Source organism: Trematosphaeria pertusa, assembly GCF_010094035.1.
Source record: "Trematosphaeria pertusa strain CBS 122368 unplaced genomic scaffold BU26scaffold_6, whole genome shotgun sequence".
In the NCBI taxonomy this organism is placed as follows: domain Eukaryota; kingdom Fungi; phylum Ascomycota; class Dothideomycetes; order Pleosporales; family Trematosphaeriaceae; genus Trematosphaeria; species Trematosphaeria pertusa.
In genome coordinates, this window is record NW_022987217.1 from 255,804 (window position 1) to 274,430 (window position 18,627).

At 54.1% G+C, this 18,627-nt stretch overlaps 8 protein-coding genes across 8 annotated transcripts; 7 read left to right on the forward strand and 1 right to left on the reverse strand.

Annotated features, from left to right (window-relative positions):
• Positions 1-543: 543 nt before the first annotated feature.
• BU26DRAFT_287455 (uncharacterized protein) lies at positions 544-1,761 on the forward strand. The gene has a single exon (XM_033821588.1). The coding sequence runs from the start codon at positions 763-765 to the stop codon at positions 1,414-1,416; it is 654 nt and encodes a 217-aa protein (XP_033684687.1). The 5' UTR covers positions 544-762; the 3' UTR covers positions 1,417-1,761.
• Positions 1,762-3,445: 1,684 nt separating this feature from the next.
• Positions 3,446-6,791, forward strand: BU26DRAFT_518259 (uncharacterized protein). Its single transcript, XM_033828769.1, has 6 exons — positions 3,446-4,137; positions 4,191-5,018; positions 5,069-5,235; positions 5,291-5,557; positions 5,610-5,827; positions 5,882-6,791. Exons 1-6 carry the CDS (start codon positions 3,741-3,743, stop codon positions 6,315-6,317), a joined length of 2,313 nt encoding a protein of 770 aa, XP_033684688.1. The 5' UTR covers positions 3,446-3,740; the 3' UTR covers positions 6,318-6,791.
• An 80-nt stretch (positions 6,792-6,871) lies between these two features.
• On the forward strand, positions 6,872-8,852 carry BU26DRAFT_518260 (uncharacterized protein). Its single transcript, XM_033828770.1, has 3 exons — positions 6,872-7,456; positions 7,539-7,795; positions 7,859-8,852. The coding sequence occupies exons 1-3, from the start codon at positions 7,326-7,328 to the stop codon at positions 8,464-8,466; spliced, it is 996 nt and encodes a 331-aa protein (XP_033684689.1). The 5' UTR covers positions 6,872-7,325; the 3' UTR covers positions 8,467-8,852.
• Positions 8,853-10,210: 1,358 nt separating this feature from the next.
• BU26DRAFT_530355 (glycoside hydrolase family 13 protein) lies at positions 10,211-11,929 on the forward strand (the record flags this gene model as incomplete). The annotated part of the gene is made up of 4 exons (XM_033830960.1): positions 10,211-10,317; positions 10,471-10,594; positions 10,643-11,508; positions 11,557-11,929. The coding sequence occupies 4 exons, from the start codon at positions 10,211-10,213 to the stop codon at positions 11,927-11,929; spliced, it is 1,470 nt and encodes a 489-aa protein (XP_033684690.1).
• Positions 11,930-13,086: 1,157 nt separating this feature from the next.
• On the reverse strand, positions 13,087-13,656 carry BU26DRAFT_504142 (uncharacterized protein; the record flags this gene model as incomplete). Its single annotated transcript, XM_033826750.1, has 2 exons — positions 13,087-13,431; positions 13,549-13,656. 2 exons carry the CDS (start codon positions 13,654-13,656, stop codon positions 13,087-13,089), a joined length of 453 nt encoding a protein of 150 aa, XP_033684691.1.
• A 182-nt stretch (positions 13,657-13,838) lies between these two features.
• Positions 13,839-14,419, forward strand: BU26DRAFT_424858 (HET-domain-containing protein; the record flags this gene model as incomplete). The annotated part of the gene is made up of 2 exons (XM_033823592.1): positions 13,839-14,045; positions 14,096-14,419. Coding segments are annotated over 2 exons (531 nt in total), but the record flags the coding sequence as incomplete, so codon positions are not given.
• Positions 14,420-15,348: 929 nt separating this feature from the next.
• On the forward strand, positions 15,349-16,002 carry BU26DRAFT_504143 (uncharacterized protein; the record flags this gene model as incomplete). Its single annotated transcript, XM_033826751.1, has 1 exon — positions 15,349-16,002. The coding sequence occupies one exon, from the start codon at positions 15,349-15,351 to the stop codon at positions 16,000-16,002; it is 654 nt and encodes a 217-aa protein (XP_033684693.1).
• An 852-nt stretch (positions 16,003-16,854) lies between these two features.
• BU26DRAFT_593003 (uncharacterized protein) lies at positions 16,855-18,111 on the forward strand (the record flags this gene model as incomplete). The annotated part of the gene is made up of 1 exon (XM_033834859.1): positions 16,855-18,111. The coding sequence occupies one exon, from the start codon at positions 16,855-16,857 to the stop codon at positions 18,109-18,111; it is 1,257 nt and encodes a 418-aa protein (XP_033684694.1).
• Positions 18,112-18,627: the final 516 nt, after the last annotated feature.

The following is an 18,627-nucleotide window of genomic DNA, read 5'->3' on the forward strand; positions in this document are numbered from 1 at the left end:
TACCCAGGTAAGTTTTCCTGTCTTAAATCCGCGCCCCTCTCCATTACCGCTTAGAGACTAGAGGGTTAGGACGCCTCTCCCTGGGCATTACGATTGCGCCAGCCACAACCGCGCCAAAATCTTTTTTGATTAGTATATAGGGATCCCACAAAGCGGAAAGTTCAGCGCCGCCATCAGAGCGACACTGCCCGATCCGAAGGTTCATTAAATCGGCTTGCTGATCGGACCCGCAAAATGGAATGTCGCCGAATGCATGCATCACTCCATATTTAAATTTTGAGAGACGATCCTAGAGAATGGTGTTTTCCGATAATGAGGCCATGCTTCATTGTCAGCGCATCCGAAGGGGACAGAAAGCCCCATCCGTATGCAGCAGCCTACCGTGTTACACAGTACGGCCCCGAAAAGAGAAAAAACGCGCTGAGAGACAGATTAGCGTCATGTCCCATTTTAGCTAGTGCCTCAGGAGACATTGCCATGCATACTTTCCCTACCGGCGAAACATACGCGCCCATCAAAGCCACCCACATGCCAAGTCAAGTGCGTCCCATCGCTAACGCAAGGCCCTTGCCGTAACAGTAAACTGAGCTCACGAACAAGGGGCACCCAAGGGAACGCATCTTCCGACATGTCACCCGACGAACATGCACACAGACCGGCTTTTCAAATCACAGCCTATCAGCTATCGCACAGAGCCTCCGCAGGGTCCTTGGCTAGAACCCAGGGGTCTGGCGCCATCGTCCGTTTTTCCCCGCGCCCCTGATGACGCATCGTGGTTTGCTGTCCGAACTGTGGATGTGGTGCTTGCCGGTAACCGGGCCCTCTAAGAGTCATGGAAACGAATGCGGCTGCTGGTCTGGCATACGAGTCAAGCTCGAGCGCTCGGATGGGGAGGCCGCCGAAGATGAGCTTGGCTTGTCTCAATCTCGCGTGAACTGCGGAGCTGCAGAAACTCATGCATCTCACGATAGCCAAAGCACCCCTGCCGGATGCAGTTGGGTATTTGGGAGGTGCGCGAAAATACCACCCTGGGATATGGAGAATGGAGTGGAGGGTTACGGGAAGGTCGCTTCGGAGGGTGCGCTCCCTTTTCGTCGGCTTATTGAGGCCCATGCTAATTCCTGCGTCCAGCGCTTGGACGATGCATACAGGCTCCAGCTGAAAGAACACGTGGCTCTGTTCCTCGCTCCTTGCCGAACGGCGGGTACCGCTCTTGATGGATATCCTTTGGGAGCCCGACGGCATCAGAGCGATTGTGCTCGCCGGAGAAGCGCCGTCATCGAGGGAGAAGCTGAGGGGGAACTCGATAGACCCTGCATTGCTTGTCTGACATGGGGCTGCGAGATTCGCACATCACACGATTCTGGAAATTCCCCCGAGCACAAAGCGCCCTTGGGTCGAACGATCGGGCTGTAAGGCTGAATGGTCTGATCCGAGACCCGACGCAGGCCTCAGGACAGCGCGATTTTGCTTTTCGTCGTTCATATCTCGGGGAAAAGGTGGAGAAACCGTGCGTTGGCATGGTGCGAGTGGGTATTTTGCATATGGTATCGTAGGCGCTGGTTGAATGCCGATAGGTGGAATCGAAAACTGATGTTTTACACATCATCTGATGTCTGGCAATATGCTGTGCCTCGTGGTGTTGGCTCTTGCTAGCTTAGGCTTCCAAGATCCGGCGGATCACCGAAATTAACAGGACGGGGTAGATTGCGCGGCCGGAAAGGTGTAGCATAGTCGCTGGCTTGAGGTCTGGGGCTGTGACCGCCTTACATAGTCGGTTTCCTGCGTATTTTCCAAACAACGTCGACCAATGTGTATTTTCGAGGCCGCTAGAAAGCGTGAAAGAGTGTGGGCGGAGTAACCAAGCACAGGATCTGGGGTTAGAGGTTTCTTCGCAGGAGTAGACTAACGTGAAGCAGGAACGTCCCAGAGCCAACGTTCTTCCCTCCTTCCTCAAAATCAGCACCTCGCCGTGTCTTCCTCTCCTGTGGGTATTGCAAAGAACCTTGGAATTTTCTTCCCTAACTTTTATCATTCTTTCCTTCCGTCTTATCGAAACCGATATTTTCCAGCTTCGCGTTCTCACTGTCGCTTGCAAATGCGCCAAGGCACCAAATAGCAGCGCTCCGCATTCATGCTCCTGTTAATGCCTAAATTTCAACCTGTCCGAGTTCTTTTACCTCCTCCTCTAATACCGTACGTAGCCACTGATCTTCGACGGCACGGTACGAAATCGCCAAATTGCTGCTCAGGACGGGCGCGCCACTCGGTACTCCGCGCGAGAGGTTCAGTCTTCCTTCTGGGTCCTCCGCCTCCCGCTTTGTGGGGTTCATCACGAACTTCCAGGCATGAGTGTTTAGACAGCGACTCCGCTTGATAATATTCCGAGCAATCTCAACGCGGGAACCGACTTTACGACGCGTTGAGGTGGCCAGGGCTGACATGGATAGGAGGACCGCAGCACCTCGGCGATCGTGATCGCTTCCCACTCCTTCCAGTATTATTGGTGGACTCTCCTATTTGTGCAAGGCGAGCAAGAGACGGTGGATAGGACACGCTCCTCTCTGGAAGCTCGATAGGAGGATTGTACCGGAAGGTCGGTATCAGGTCGAGCGGAGAAAGGAGGGGAGAAGGCTACGAGGTGCAAGCGGAGTGATGGTCGTCAATCGGCGATCCTGCTAGGGCGCGCGGATCACTTCCCTTGGTGGCAGCAGGCTTGGTCGTTTCAACGGTGTCAGCCGTTCTAGTCTATCTCGTGCCACTGGCGGTGCAACATCCATTCTCATGCACGGTGAGAGTCTGGATGTCGCGAATGGAGCGCTAGTGGACTTCTGGTTGAATTGAACGCGGGTTTCTGCGTGGTGAAGATGCCATTCGCGAGAATGCTATGTGCCATGCAAGCCCACATGGAGAAGGGCAGAGATGGCCATCTGGTGCCACGAGGGCCCATCAACGTTGTGAGCCCGTGCAGGCGGGATGGTGGAGGAAGAGATTCCCATGTTCGACGCAAAAGGCTTAGCGTAGGATGCCCCGTGCTTCGGCAGCATCCGACATACAGTACTGTGGTATAGATCGAGACGCTGAGATGCCGGGACATGATCAGGGTGGGGATCGGAAATACGAGCGCGTAGGCTGGCGGTTTTCGATCATCCGTTCGATGGCGAAGTGACAACTACGGTCGCACAGATCGGGGTACTCTTGTTGCCCGACGGCAGCAGTGGCATAGTGCTTGGCTGGCCTGGCCCAGCAAAGCGAGCATTGGCAGGCAGTATTGAGCACATTACAGACAGCCCCGGAGTGGGCTGCCCTGGGCACCCTGCGCGTGCTCGGCGAGGTGGTGCCAGACAATCAGCAGACGCCAAGCGCGCGCCGAGCGGGCCTGCAGCCTCTGCGCGATGCCAGTCCGGCCGTCGGGGGCGCAGCGGGAATGCGCCAGGCCGGGCCGGGACTAGCGGCAGACAAGCCTTTTGCAGCAAAAGCTTGGCCGGCCGAATGGCGGTCCAGACCGCGGGCCTGTCCAGCGCGCACTGTGCGCTGCCTCCGCATCAGGCCACCGCGCTCCTGGGGCAGCCCTCCCTCAGCTGTTTCTTCGCCGGCCTGTTCGTGCCAGTCCTGCCCGTCCTGCCAGTCCCTGCCGCCGGAATCTGCCATGCTGCCGGCCTGCGCGCACAGGCTCCCTATCCGTCATTCTCAAATATGCCAACCGCCCCGCGCCGATGCCACGATCCCGATGCAGCACAATGACGATCCCTTCCCCTCCCCCCAATAATGCGTCAATGCCCGAGCTGCCCGACGTCCTCGCCCGCCTCGGCCTGACCGACTACCTCACCGCGCTCACCAGCAATGGCTTCCACAACTGGGAGACCGTCCTCGACATCACCGAAGAAGACCTGACTGCCCTGAGCTTCAAGCTCGGCCACCGCCGCACCCTGCAGCGCGAAATCGCCACCTACCGAGGCGTGCCCGCTACGCTCGCCTTGGAGTCCGACAGCGCCCCCAACGACCAGACCTCGCTCTCGACGTCGGCGCTGGAGTGCCTGGCCCGCCAGACATCCACGCCGCCGCCGCGAGAGAAGAGGAGGTACAGGCGCCACCCGCGGCCGGACAGCAATGCACCCAAGAAGCCAAAGACAGCCTGTATGCTACTCCTCATCTGCCCTGTCCCAGCCATGCCCTAACAGCCATGCCAGACGTAAACTTTGCTGACCAGCTCCGGACCGATCCGGAAATCAGCGCTCTTTCTTTTGTGGACATAGCGAAAGAGGTGGGCCGAAGATGGCAGGAGCTGCCCCCGGAAAAGAAGCGTGTCTGGGAGAGCCAAGCAGCCCGAGCAATGCAAGAGTACGAGGCCCAGATGGACGAATATAAAAAGACCGACAGCTGGCGCAAGTACCAAGTCTACCTGGCAGACTTCAAAGCCCAACAGCAAGTCGCGCATGGAAAGCGTTCCAACTCCGGCCGTACAGGATCCTTCAACCGTAGAGACAACTACTCTCGTGCGAGCCCCAGCTCTTCTGACAGTCCAGTGTCCGTCCCTTCTTCTTCCTCTACTGGCACTGAGGCCGAGGTGTGCCACAATGCCCTCACACTGGCATTTAGTGAGTTGGTCTGTCTCCGGGGCGAAATCCTAGGCCAGGGCGTGCAGCCATACGATGAACGCCACCTACCGCCCGAAACACTCACCCGCCGGGCAATGTACGCTTTCGTCCAAGGCACCGGGTCGCTATTGTACATGTGGACATACGTCCAGGTTGACGAGATCCTCGATCGCATTTACAGACCGCAGAAGCCCGTAGACGCCATGACCCTCGCAGAGTGCTTCACCGTTGCCTCCATGGGCGCTCATTATGACATGGACTGTTTCCCAGATCGGATACGGAGAGTCCTATACGCCTCTGGCACCCTCTCTTTCCACGAGAAAACGGCAAGAATTGACTACTTTCGCACCATGCGCCTTCTGCTATCCATGTCCTTCTACGCGCTGCTTGAAAAGCACATGAGTGCACGATATCTGATCGGTAAGTCCTTGCACGTGAGACACTTGAACAGGAAACTAATCATTCCATAGCGGCTGGCTTACAGATTGCGCGCTGGAAGTGTCCTGTCCTGCTCAGCTCCAACAGCGGGGACGTGAGCGATTGCTGGAGGCGAATATTCCGTAGTCTGATCTTCATGGACTGTTGGCTGTCTTATACTTTGGGCTACACGTCCGAGGTGACGGACAGTGATATCTCCGTACGTCCCAAATATTTTGCTGGCAGCGGAAAAACATGGGGACTAATAGATGCAGATCGCGTGTGGCGCATACCGCCCCGAGTTAGCCACCATTGACGAGCAGATCCATACGCAGACCAGCAAGGTGGCGTTGATTGCAGCCGAGATCTCGAAGACGCTAGCGTCGCCAGAGCTGGCAACGCGAGAAAACATAGCTATGCTCACCGGCAAGCTCGAAACCTGGCGTATGGAGGTGCCACTCATGCTCCAAATCCCGACCCTGACTTCGGACAACCCTCCCGACCTGACGCTCTATCAGAGGCGAGCCATCCTCATGGTTCATGTGAGCTATCCACATCATTGCTGGCCGCTTCCAGGGCTAACCCCTTATTTAGATCATGTACCTTGGCGCCCTTATCCTTCTTTACCGGCAATTACTCGTTGCTACTGCCGAAACGCATCTCACGGACGGCGCTGCATGGGGTCTGAATCTAACCCTCGAAGATGCTAAACGATATAGGAACGAGTGCGCGATAGCGGGCCAACAGATTGCACGCATCCTGCGGCTCATCTCTTTCGACGGCACTCTGACGAAGCGCTGCTGGCTTATCATGCAAGTGACAGATGCAATTGTCATCACTCACGTACGTACTGACATAACTGCTAGCTATTGGGCTTTCACGGCATGCATCGTCCTCTTTTTCACTGCTACGACCAAGCTCCTCGAAGGCCAACCCGACGGTGTAGAGCAAGACCTCGCATACGGTAAAGGCTGCATGGACATGCTCGAGCCATGTCGAGACTTCGAACCGCTAGCCGCCCGTTACCTTGAGACTCTCTGGCCTCTGTATGACACACTTCGCGATATTCACCACCGAATGATGGGGAGGGCAAAGACACGCATCTTTTCGCTCATTCAAGCAGACCCCACCCAACTCAGCCCTCCAATCCCGGTTTCGAAGACGGAGATGGGTCCCATCTCGGAAAAGCTGTCTGTTCTGCTGACGGACCCGTTCGGACGCAAGCAGAATCTACCTGGCGACAATGGCATGAGGCGCCTGCTCAATGCTGATGGATCTTGTTCGGTATTCTGGTGGAAGTGAGCTGGGTCAAGATGTTGTCTTCTTTCGCGAATGTGGTCGCCGTCGCTCATTTCCAGGTTTGCAGATGCATGCGGTGTCGGTTGCGGGATTGGAGATAGCCATTGAACGGTCGTTATCTACCGTAGAATGAGTGTTGCCGATGGGATAGTTTGCAGCGGACAGGAGAGGGAAAGGAGGAAGGGGTGTTTGCAAACGACATGGAAGTCGAAGATTCACGAATTCCAAATACCTCGAGATTCTCCTGAGTGGAGACGCGACGAGGAGGAACGGTCCCGACGAACCCTACCGGTCTGGCGGGAGGACCCTTAGACTGCCCGCTAGACTTGGCCCTAACCAGCCGCGTGGGATTTGTGGCGCGCTGATGAGGAGCCGGTCTTCGCTAGTGAAGAACTACTGAGGCCATGGTGTAGGGGAAGGGGAGTTGAACCGAGAGTTGTAGATTGGTTCGTGCCTTAGTCCGTAGCTCTACACAGCATCGAAAAGCAACATTTCGCAACCCAGCCAACTCTATTTTTCCAGCGCAGAAGGTCGTCGAGAGCGCAAGCGCCGGCACTGCTGGGGGACTTGGCGTAAACGTGCAGGCCCCCACGTCGGGTTGGATTCCTTGTGGCGCTCGCGTGGGAGCAACAGTGCATGGCTACGGCCCCCTCAGCTAGTCCGCAGCCCAATCGACAGCGCGCGAATGCGCCTGCTCGGAATGGCGTTATCGATGGCACACAAGTTATCGGCATGCAAGATGCCATTTGGCCGCCGCTGGCTGGAGCTTGGCGCTTTGACCCCTCGCAGGCCCCATTCCTGAGCAGTTCGTCATTTCATTGAAAAGGAAGCATCGCCTTCCACCGCCTTCTATCACCCTCACCCCTCTCGTCGCCTCCCGTCCCTTCTTCCTCCTCCGCCTTGTGGCCCGTTGGCTCTCTTATCTGTCCTGAGGCCCTTCAATGCAAACGTCATCCGCTGAAATCGTTGCGCTACATGACTTTCAGCGACGGCAGCCAATCGTGAGCTACCATGGACCCGATCAGCAACGGCTCGGAAAGCTTGACCCAGAGCCCCTTCGACATCCCCCGTGAAGACGTCGACGCGCTCTGCGCATCTGAGGGCTTCCGGGTGCTGCGCAGCTATCTGGCGAAAGATGCAGAGTACGTCGTGCCCCTCCTGTTCCCTTTCCCTTCCAGCGCCCGCCCTGTGTGGAATGCAAGCTAATCGCAGCCACGTCAACAGCTTCTGCGCGCTCCATTCGGCATGCGATCAGCCAGCGGAGGAGACATGGCTACTCCACCGCGACCTGCTGCATGCCCTGATCATGCCCGTCGTCGAGCTGTTCCGGCGCGCCTCGGCGCTGGCTGAGGCCGCCCTATGCACCCACAAAAGCGAGGACCTAGAGCTCGCGTTTGCGGGCGAGGCGCGCAGTGCTTTCCTGTGGCTACAGTGCTTCATCACCGAGGAGGAGGAGTGGTGCCGTACGCGCGGCTGTCCTGGTGCGACACTCCTTTCCTATATACGTCGGTGACGGGGTTGGACGCTAACCGTAGTTGAACCAGCTTGCGTGATAACGGCGACGCTCAGCACCGAATCGCACATACGCTTAACCATAGCCGCATCGCTCCTCTCTACTGCCTCCGTCTCCTCGCCCAACTCGTCGCCCGCAGCTTCGGCCACCTCCTCCCCGCCCACCTCACCCATCAGCGAAGAGCCTTGCTCCTCCGGCCCCAGCCTCCCTCCCCTCCCGCACATCCTCCCCGCTCTCCGCGACGCCCTCTCCTCGGACCCGTTCTGGGGCCCGGATTACTGGTCATACCTTTTCTCGCGCGCGTCACAACTATCCGGCGGCATCCAGGCTCTGATTACCGAATGCGTAGACCTGGAGTCCCTCGTCTCGTCGCCTACCCAACACAAGCCAGTCGCCAAGCGCAGCGTGACGACGCCCACGGACCAGTTCCCCGTGAGCGGCGGGGCGCCCGAGGAGAAGGGAGTGAAGCTGCGGAAGAGCAAGTTGGCTAAGCGCCAGCTGAGGATGAAGGGCGAGGAGATTGAGCTGATGAGGAGGTGTGCATTACAAACTTGGGCTAGGGCTGCCTTTCCCAGCAAAGTTCGGGGAGAAATACTGGGACGGGGCGAGAAGAGGGTTAGGAGTTTGACCTGCCCGTGAAGAGCGCTGCCCGTCTCATTTCATTCCAGACATCTTGCAGTGGGAGCTTCGCAGACCGGGCAGAAGATTCGGGCGTTTGCAGCATCGTTTAGCAGGGACCATAAGATACCACTAACAGCATCTCTTTTCCTTGAGTCTACTAGAATTACAATGAAGGGCCTTTCCTGCCCCTACTTCTCTTTATCTTTCAAGAAACACAACTGGCCCTCTGCCTTGCATTAGATTTTCCGTTGCATCTCTGCAGCCTCCTACACCTTTTAATGCGAGCCTTTTTGAGCGCCTGCGATCGTGTTTTTGGATTTCCGGCGGTCTAAAAAAAAAGAGGAAGTTGCGGTTGTCGGCCTTCGTTTCGCCTTCCGCGACCGTGGTGGCTTCAAGCTCACCCATCTTCGTCGCATCTGCGCCTCTTTTTTTTTTTTTACATTCTCCCGCCCGCTGTCAGCCTTTCCATCGGCTTTCTTCATTGCCAATGCCTTATCCTCCTTCCTGTCGCCACTATCTCTCAACTCCTCGCCGCCCTCACGATAACCGCCTGTGTCCATTGTCCTACTCAATCCAGCTGCGTACACGGCGTCGCTGGCTCACAGGCTCGTGGATACGACACTACAACTGACGGTCAGTCGCTCTTTGGCCCACTTTGGAACTGGCAGTCCACAGCATTGTGCCCAGCGTCACGCGCACGTCGTAACGCTCACCTTCCTCAATCGTACCCACATACACCGCGTCGTAAGCCGTGAGACACGTCCAAGGCTCTCGCATACTGCCGAATCCGGGTACGCACGTGTGGAATTGATATGCGCAATGACGATGATCCGTCCTTGTTAAGTGACCCGGATAATTTGCGGCACTTCCCAGTGGTCGCCTGGGACGCGCTGATTGCGGGTACCACTACTCGAACTTCGGGCTGAGATACATGTCCGTCGCTGCATCTTCATTTCTCCGTCATCTATGAAAAAGTTGCTCAGAATAATGAAACAGTAGACGGGTTGCATCGCGCCATAGGCTCTATGGTCGTACTGATATTGTGCAGATATCACGAACACACTGCGACGCGCCAAGCTATCAACCAAGATGCGATGATCGTCAGAGGCATTTCCTGTGAGCATGTCACCTCTACTTTACTTGAGGTTCCGGTGCCATGGCAGAACGGCTGGTGCGAAGAATGTTATGGGCGCGGCAATATTATCCCCAATATCAATCAGGCCGTTACCAACGGGCAAAGCTGACGGAGGAGTCCACGAGACCAGATGCATGGAGATCAACGCTGTCGGATCCATCTGACACCTCGTCGAAGACGCGCATCCGGACAGAAAACGGGTGGGTGAGGTTGCGAGACACGGTTACTGCCGCATGTTAATTGCACGATTTATTTAATCGGCGGGTATTTGCCCGAGCGAGATATACCGACGATATGCAGGGAAGCCAAGGCCGAGTAGTCACGCTCGTTAAAAGCGTGAATGGTATTCGAAGATGCCCTGGGCAATAGCCCAAGGCAATATCTCACGCGTTGATGAAAGGCCTCCGGGCGCTGATGTGGGTGAGAACAATTTACCACGGGATGGTGGGGGCAAAAATCAAGGAACGGCGATCTTGGAAACTGCCACGGTGAGCGCTTCAACATTTAAGTGTGAAAGAAGCTTGGATTTTGAGGCTGAGAGCAGGCTTTCCTTCGTTGCGGGTAAGTTCTCTACCAACCCACGGTCTCTTCATGATTCCTGGTCAGATCCTCACCCTCAACCTCAACATGAGACTTTTGATTGCTGCGGCGGTTGCATCGCTTATTCGGGCCTCCGCGGCTGCTAGTGCAGCTGATTGGAGGTCCAGGTCAATTTATCAGGTCTTCACGGATAGGTAAGTGAGATCTCTCGTGTACTCGTCGTATCTTCTTACTTTCGTTGCACCCCACGCTACATGTACTTTAGATGATTCAGTCCTTCGCCTACTCCTTCGAATTACACATGCATCATCTCGGCTCATAACGAGTCGCGCCTAACCAGCCTACAGATTTGCGCGAACGGATGGCAGCACGACCTACCCTTGCGACGTCAATACCAACATATACTGCGGTGGTACATGGAAAGGTCTCGAGAACAAGCTCGATTATATTAAGAACATGGGCTTCACTGCGGTAACTATACCTCTAGCACACCTGCTCTTCTCTCGCTTATTGCCCTAGATCTGGATTTCGCCCATAACTGCGCAAGTCACTGAGGCCTACCACGGCTACTATCAGACCGATCTCTATAACGTGAACGAGAAGTTCGGCACCGCCGACGAACTCAAGTCGCTCGCTTCTGCTCTTCACTCCAAGGGCATGTACCTTATGGTAGACGTCGTCCCGAATCACATGGCATTTGCCGGGTGCCCCGACAAGGTGGATTACGGGCGGTTCAAAGTCTTCAACAAAGCTGACCACTTCCACTCGTACTGTCCCATGGAAAACATGGCCAATCAAACCGAGGTAGAGGACTGCTGGCTTGGAAACTGTAACATGACGATGCCGGACATCAAGACCGAGAACCAAGAAGTGGCGGATGAAATGAACCGCTGGATCAATTCGCTCGTTTCGAACTACAGCATCGACGGCTTGCGCATCGACAGCGTGAAGAACGTCAACAAGGATTTCTTTCCGCCGTGGTGCCGGAGCGCGGGCGTGTTCTGCATGGGTGAAGTGTCCGAGGGTTTGGCGAACTACACCTATCCATATCAGCGATACATGGATTCTGTGTTGGACTACCCGCTTTACTACGCCATGACCCGGGTGTTTCAGCAACAGTCGAACATGTCGGACCTTGTCGTCAACCTCGCTGCTTGCACGAAGAATGCAGAAGCGGGATGCAAAGACTCAACACTGCTGGGAACATTCTTGGAGAACCATGATAACCCACGGTTTCCGTACGCGACCAAGGATCTCAGCTTAGTCAAGAACGCGTTGGCATTCACCATCTTGAGCGATGGGATTCCTATTGTGTATCAAGGCCAAGAACAACACTACGATGGCGGAGACGACCCAGGATGTAGAGAGGCGCTGTGGTTGTCAGGGTGAGTTTGTTCCGTCCATATAATAGCCTATGCTGACGCAGTGCGCAGCTACAACACCGACGCCCCGCTCTACAAACATGTCGCCTACCTCAACCAAATCCGGAACCACATCTCAGCCAAGCACGCCTCATATTCGACATATCAGACTAACGTCCTTTCTTATACGTCCGACGTCATCCAGCTCCGCAAGGATGCTATTCGAACCATCCTTACGAATCAAGGCGAGCAGGGTGGCACCTACACGCTGACGACGCAGGGCATGCAGTTCACGAGCGGTGCTACTGTCGTGGATGTGCTTACATGCACAAAGTATACGGCGAACGACAAGGGAGAAGTCGACGTGAAGATGCAAGGTGGGAGTCCGAGCGCATTGGTAGAGGAGGGCAGTCTCACGGGAAGCACCATGTGTGGATATACATGAGCTAAGGATGGGATTGAGAATGAAAGACTTGGGATTTAGATATATACCATAGAGATGGATAGCACGCCAAAGGATAGTCAGGTCGGAAACCGCGAGGGACGAACAGTGCGGGCGGAATAGAGCAGGCGCAATGCGTCCCACCTGGTTCACAATCTCAATCAATTGTTACAAACTCTCATCCTCATCGTGACGTTGCGACATTTCATCTCGCATAACATATCTCACCGCGTCGACGTCGCGAGACGCACGGTGTGGCGCGACGCTTTCGCGATCAAATCTCCGGAGTCTCTCGATTGCAGGCTTATACAGTTATAATTTATAGGAAGCTCTCCTCTAGCTATTATTCTAATAAGAGACCTGCCTCTAACGAAAAATATCGCAGTATAGCGTATGCTATTAATCGCTTTATTAGCGCCGTTAATAGCCTCTTTAGCTATATCCCCCTGTCTATACGCGACCTTGCGAGACTTCTAGGATTTTAGAGGGCTATATTGAAAGTTTAGGCAAGGAAGATTATATTCCTAGGTCTTAGAGGTTATCCTAACCTATAAAATGTGCATGCCGTGAATTTTGCCGGGCGAGAGAATTTTCTCAAGACGCTCCCAATGTAGTGGGATATGCTTGTGCATCTTAGCGTACAGTATCTCTGTATTCCAAGGTTCTATTGTACTGAAAATCAAAGCTAATATCGTACTTAATTCAGCTTGGCGACCAAGAATAACTGTGGCGCATGGCGGCAGGGCTCTAGAAGCGTTTCTGACCATGTGTCAAGTTCCATTTCTTCTCAGGCATAAAGTAGTAAGAGTCATGGTGTCCGGTCTTGTCTCTTCGGGATTAGCCTTCCAAAACTTCTTCGTGTGCTCGCAGACTGGACTCTTCTTCCATCAACATTCAACCGCAAGCCTTCATACCGAGCAATCGTTCGTCCAAGATAGCCTTATGTCTTTCTCCGAAGACTTTCATGTCTTCTCCTTGTTAAGCAGGCAGAAGCACGATGAGCTTGGTAGCAGGCCCACCGCAAGGTGGTGGTACGATGCACTCCGGCTACGATTGGCTCCACGATGATAATGTCGCTCTTTTCCGATGCCTGAGCCAGAAAAAATCTACAGAGTGCCCGGTATCTCATCAAGTACAACAAGTTGAAGGCTGAAAACGAACTAGGCCATATCAAGTTGGCGCCGAGATGCTGAGCCCCTTATTATTTTCGTTTGTGTCGCGCCTGTACCCCCAGAAGCCCGCTCAGTACCACGCTCGATCGTGTTTTTCTGAGCATCAGGCCACAAGTCGAACCAGGTATCCAGGCTCGGGCCCTCATATAATTCGTGCACCGTGGTCGTACTCCGCCTCCTCTCCGGTTCAAACCTCTCCTCCGCGCGTCGTTTCCCACTGCTCCCATCTCGATCCAAAGTCGAGTGGTTTTTCCAGCGAAGCTTACAGACATGGACCACACCCAGGGCGTTCGTGACCAGGCCGATGATCTCCGGGTATCGGATCACGAAACTCTATGTGGATCGTGCAGCCAGATCTTAAACAACATACCCAGAGGAATTCCGACGAGTTGCTATGTTTCCATTGGAAGTGTATTAGCCTCGGTCTGCCCTGTTTGTCGTCTGATCCACCCTCTCACTCTGGATCCAGACGCTGGCTTGGAACTCTTGGTAATAAGCCTCCTGCCATTGGCGAATAGCAGGTTCAGCGCTATGATCGAAATCGAAAGACAATGCCATGGTTCCTATGTAGTCACAGGAACCCTTGCTGTCAGCCGTGAACGCGCGAATGAGACTGGCCCTCACCCACGATCGATGCGTCGTTCCGATATCAACTTCGACGAGGTCAAGTTCTGGTTGAAGGATTGCAGAAAAACCATACCCGAACATGCGAAACAAATCGCAAATATACAATCCAGGGGCTGAAGGCTATTGACTGCGAAGAAAGAAAAGTAGTCAGAGCACCAGGCGACTGCAATTTCGTTGCCTTGTCCTATGTCTGGGGCGACTCTTCTACCATTTCTCCGTTCTCTGGTGTGATACTCCCACAGAATCTCCCAGCGACTATAGAGGATAGCATACAGGTCGCGCGTCAACTCGGCTATCGCTTTCTTTGGGTAGACCGATATGTGAGTTTGATCCTCCCTCCAGTAATATGAATTACTAAGCATTTCCGCAGTGCATTGACCAGAGCGATACGCAAGCAAAACTTGATCAAATTCAGCAGATGGGACAAATATACGGCTCGGCAGCGCTGACAATGATCGCTGCAACTGGTACGGATCCTACACACGGCCTACCAGGAATTAGTGCCGGTTTGGCGCAGTCTGATCCGCCGAAAGTGAGAGTAGGCTCGCTCACTGTGATGCACTACGATGTTCCGGCGGCTCTGGAACTGTCATCCTCAACATGGGCGACGCGGGCATGGACATACCAAGAAAGCTATCTTTCAAAGAGAAGGTTGGTCTTCACTGACAACCGAGTTTTCATGCTCTGTAACTAAGGCTAATTTTCCTCATTCTCTTCAACCCCCGACAATAATTGCGAATGGGACAAAGCGCCATTCAACTCGTTTGGGCCTTTCTCCGGTGAAAACCATAACAATAATTGCGAAGGGGACAACGCGTCATTCAAGTTGTCTGAAGTCTTATCCGGTGAAAACCATGAGGCAGACCTATTGAGTGGACGGTTACTAGGGTATTCGTGTAGGAGCCTCACCTATGACACGGATGCTGTCAGCGCTTTTCTGGGAATATTGAAAGAATACGAACAGCAGCAAGTAGAGCCAGTCTACCATATATGGGGCGTCCCGTTCCGGCCTGATCCAACAAGAGTGGAGTACACGTTCCCCCAGCTCGTTATAGCACTGTCATGGTCACATCGCACACCATGCCGCCGAAGAAAGGTACTTCCAAGCTGGTCTCCGCTTGCATGGGCCGCTCCTATGGACTATCATTTCCCACATACCCTCGTGCCGCAAGACTGTGAGATCCATATCTTGGGAATTTCAAGCAATCATGGATCTCTAGCGTCCTATCTTGCGAGTGGTAAGGTCCTCGTACATTCCGGTCAGGACGACGCTCCCAAATACCTCCAAATCAACGCGCTCGCGCCAAAATTGGAGCTAAGATATGCTCGCGTGCTAAATAGAACTGGGTCGCAGCTGTTGGAACCCGATATTTGTATCAGTCTGGCCGATCCAAGAGGAAACCGTGCACACTTCAGAGTATACTGGGATCGGGGCTTTGATGCCCTCGAAAACCTCGACAGTTGCATCGGACTCGTGCTAGGGAGTGGATCTCACTGCCTAGTCGTACTGTTACTGATGCCGAAGGCTGAACACTTCGAGAGAGTCGGTATCTGTGGCCTGAAACGTATACCCTTTGTCAACGAGAGACCGCCAAACTTTGATTGGTCGGACGCAACAGAGCAATGGCTATCGGGGGCGGAGCGCCGGACTGTCATTGTAGCCTAAAAATCTCGGACCGTCATCCACGGGAATTTGGTTTCCGAAACCGTACTACCTCGACATTCAGTCTAGGGTTCCTTCCCAGCAGTTCCAACCACGACGCAGTGGATTTCCCTCAGCGCAACCCTCCAAACCGATCCAATGGATCCCTATCATGGACGGTCGCAAAGTCAAGGCCTCGTATCATCAATCTCTTCAGCATACCCCACCAGGATGAATCTGGGCGACACTTGCGGCACGTTCGCATCATCGACTGCTTCCCAACATCCCACCAGCACGAGCCTGGCCTACACTTCAAGCACGTCTTCGAAAGGGATGTTCTCCCAAGCGGACTAAGACCGAGCAATGCGACGGCGATTCAGACTCGTGCGTCCGATCCAACCGCTCTCCTTCGACACCTCTCATTCCCGAGAGCCGAAGACGCTCGCTTTCCCGTTTCTCGTTACACCTTTCTGTCGTTCTCTCGTTCTCAATCCCTCGACCCCCGCCCCACAAGCCTCCATTCACAGCCCTTGGGAATCGAATCGGGCCTGCACCCCAGTTCCAGGACGTTTACCCAGCACCGCATGTATGTACTTGAAAATGAATTGTATTGCGCTAGTGCGCAGCGTTCCTGAATAGCCTAGTCTGCTCTAGTTTCTCGACCTCCTAAGCACATGTTCTGCATATGATGCCATGCCAAGGACGGCCGAGCCCGTACTGACCAAGAGCTTGCGCTGTGAGCTTCTGGCTGAGAGTGCGGGTGTAGGTGATGGGAAGGCCGCCATCAGGTAACTGCAGGCAGCGCGGGTAACGTTAGCCCTGAAGAAGCCGTGGACACTTCGAATTTCAGTACGATACAATACGGGTATTTACGAGCACGCTACTACATACCAAGAGCAGCAAAAGCGTTATACGCTGTTAGACAAGTTCTAAGAATCTTACTATCTACGTAAAAAAAGTACTAGAATAACGTACTAGGCGGGTGATGCAATTCCGGCTCTATAAAGCCGCATGGGGCGTCCTTTCTGTAGAGAGACCTGAAAGCAAGCAAAGACCTGCTAAGTTAAGGATTATATAAGCCCAGAGCCACTTCTTTGCCAATGCCTACCCTCCATCTGTGGAAAGAGTTGCTCAGTGTAAGGTACACACGCTTTTCCGGCATGTGGGCTTCGCTCGAATCGGACCATCCCTATTAAGGTCTTGTTGAACGCGTTGAGGTGGTTTTCCTAGTTCTGTACCATGGGTCGTAGTTGCTCTTAGGCTAATGGGGGGATGGCTTCCCCTTCTTGATCCATGGTATGATGGTAGGCACTCCCCGGGATGTCAACAAGACTATTTGGCCACTGCCCGACTCTTCTTCTTTCTTCTCCAAACACACAGTTTTTTGTTGCCAGCATTTAATCCGGTCCGCGAGATTTTATCGACAAGTTTCTTCTTTAAAATTCTTGTGTTTTACCTATTCCTACCGCATTTTCAGCAACAACATCATGGACTCTGTCTACCCGGGCTGGGAGAACCTTCGGCCGGAGGGCGACGCCGAAAGCTTTACACAGCGCTCTTCCGAGCGCAGACAACTCTTCGATGAAGCGAAACGTCTAGGACGATACACAGGTCTCCATTCGATTGTCTGGGCGTTTCTCCAGGTCGCCGATCTGGAGCAGGTCAAGCAATACGTCCAGGACGGAATCTTGTGGGACAGACTTGCGGATCCACTGGCGGCATCGTTCATCGAAGTTAGAGCTAAAGACGTCGTCCTACTCTGGAAACAGGAACCAGCTGCAAAAGAAAAGACAGCAACAGGCGCTACATCTCCACACTCGGTATCCGATAAATCCTCCAACCCATTCCCATCCTCACCTCTCCGAACCCAAGCAGCGACTCCGTCCGATACCTCGCCTACGAGGTCAAAGAGCAGACTTGGGGGCCGAGAATTCAGCCCTACGCGTGTTGAAAGCGTCGCAGACCGCTGTAAAGAGAGGGACGGTCACCTTTGCGCGGTGTCGAGGATGGCGGCCGTCGATGCTGCCCATATTTACCCATGGTGCGCATTTGGAGGAAAGACTCCGAAACGAGTGGTGAACTTTTGGGATGTTCTGAGGATGTTCTGGAGTCCTGAGAAGGTGGACGGTTGGCGTGCCAAGATATTCCAGGATCCAAGGCAACCGAATCGAGGAACCGAGACGGTTGAGAACATGCTCACTTTTACGGCGACCTTACACCGGTTTCACTCTGCCGGTGTCTTTGCTCTCCGACCTGTACAGAAGTCAGCCGACAATACCCAACTCGAACTAGAGTTCCACTGGCTTGTCAGGGAGGAGCGTAAGTCAACTACCAAGGTAGACCTGTTGGACGAGCCTCTGTCCTCTATCAACCGGATGGAATCTGGCAATGGCTACGGCCCATTCATTCGCATTGGTCCTGCAGACGGCAGTCCCATCATACTTCGTAGTGGCACCAGGTTCACGCTATCGACCGACGATGTGACAAACAAACCCCTTCCGGACCCGGGCCTATTGGAGTTGCAATGGCATCTTCAGCGCATCGTTGCGATGTCGGGCGCAGCCGGGTGGAGGGATCTGGATTACTTCGACGACGACGACGACAATGATGGAACAGGCGTGGCAGTTCGTGACACCGTTGATCAGTGGCTCGAAGAAATCCACGACGTTCCGGCCGATAGTCGTCGAGGTCGGAGCCCACCAGCAAGCGAGTCGGGAGACAGTGTGGATGGTTCGTCCGAATAAACGCTATCTATCCATACATCTCTTATTAACCATCTCAAACTTTCATTTCGAAATGCTTAACAATACGCAGGACCCCCTCCGTATAAGCGGGTCAAGCGTCGGGATTCGGGCTTCTTCTCTCCAACCTCCGATCGGGGCGTTTTAGATACGGCAAAACAAAGGACGCGAAGTGACGGCTTCTCCTTTCATACCCCGATCTTGGAGGCGACAACCAAAGGAGGCGAAGGACGAATCTGCGACACGTACGAGGGGCTTTCAACTCTTCAGAATCACCACAGGAGTAGCGTCTAGGTAAGTGAGTCCATGCCTGTCTGTTTGCTGATTGTGCACATATTTTTTTTTCTCGCGCGGGGTTTTTGAGTTTCGGCCGTTTCCCCGATATCAAAAAACGGGAGCTAAAATCCTACTCTTACCTCCTCGCGGTGGCTCCTGGAAACTAGTGTGGCACGTACACCTAGGCTAACAAGAGAGGTGATGTGTAAGTCGAAATGCTCGAATAACGGAGATTCTGTGCTA

Excerpts from the sequence above, each read along its gene's own strand:
- BU26DRAFT_518260 (XM_033828770.1), top strand. The coding sequence starts at position 7,326 with ATGGACCCGATCAGCAACGGCTCGGAAAGCTTGACCCAGAGCCCCTTC. Across the intron at positions 7,457-7,538 it reads TATCTGGCGAAAGATGCAGA|CTTCTGCGCGCTCCATTCGG; the intron begins GTACGTCGTGCC and ends CCACGTCAACAG. Across the intron at positions 7,796-7,858 it reads CCGTACGCGCGGCTGTCCTG|CTTGCGTGATAACGGCGACG; the intron begins GTGCGACACTCC and ends TAGTTGAACCAG.
- BU26DRAFT_518259 (XM_033828769.1), top strand. The coding sequence starts at position 3,741 with ATGACGATCCCTTCCCCTCCCCCCAATAATGCGTCAATGCCCGAGCTG. Across the intron at positions 5,558-5,609 it reads GAGCCATCCTCATGGTTCAT|ATCATGTACCTTGGCGCCCT; the intron begins GTGAGCTATCCA and ends CCCCTTATTTAG. Across the intron at positions 5,828-5,881 it reads AAGCGCTGCTGGCTTATCAT|CTATTGGGCTTTCACGGCAT; the intron begins GCAAGTGACAGA and ends CATAACTGCTAG.
- BU26DRAFT_287455 (XM_033821588.1), top strand. The coding sequence starts at position 763 with ATGACGCATCGTGGTTTGCTGTCCGAACTGTGGATGTGGTGCTTGCCG.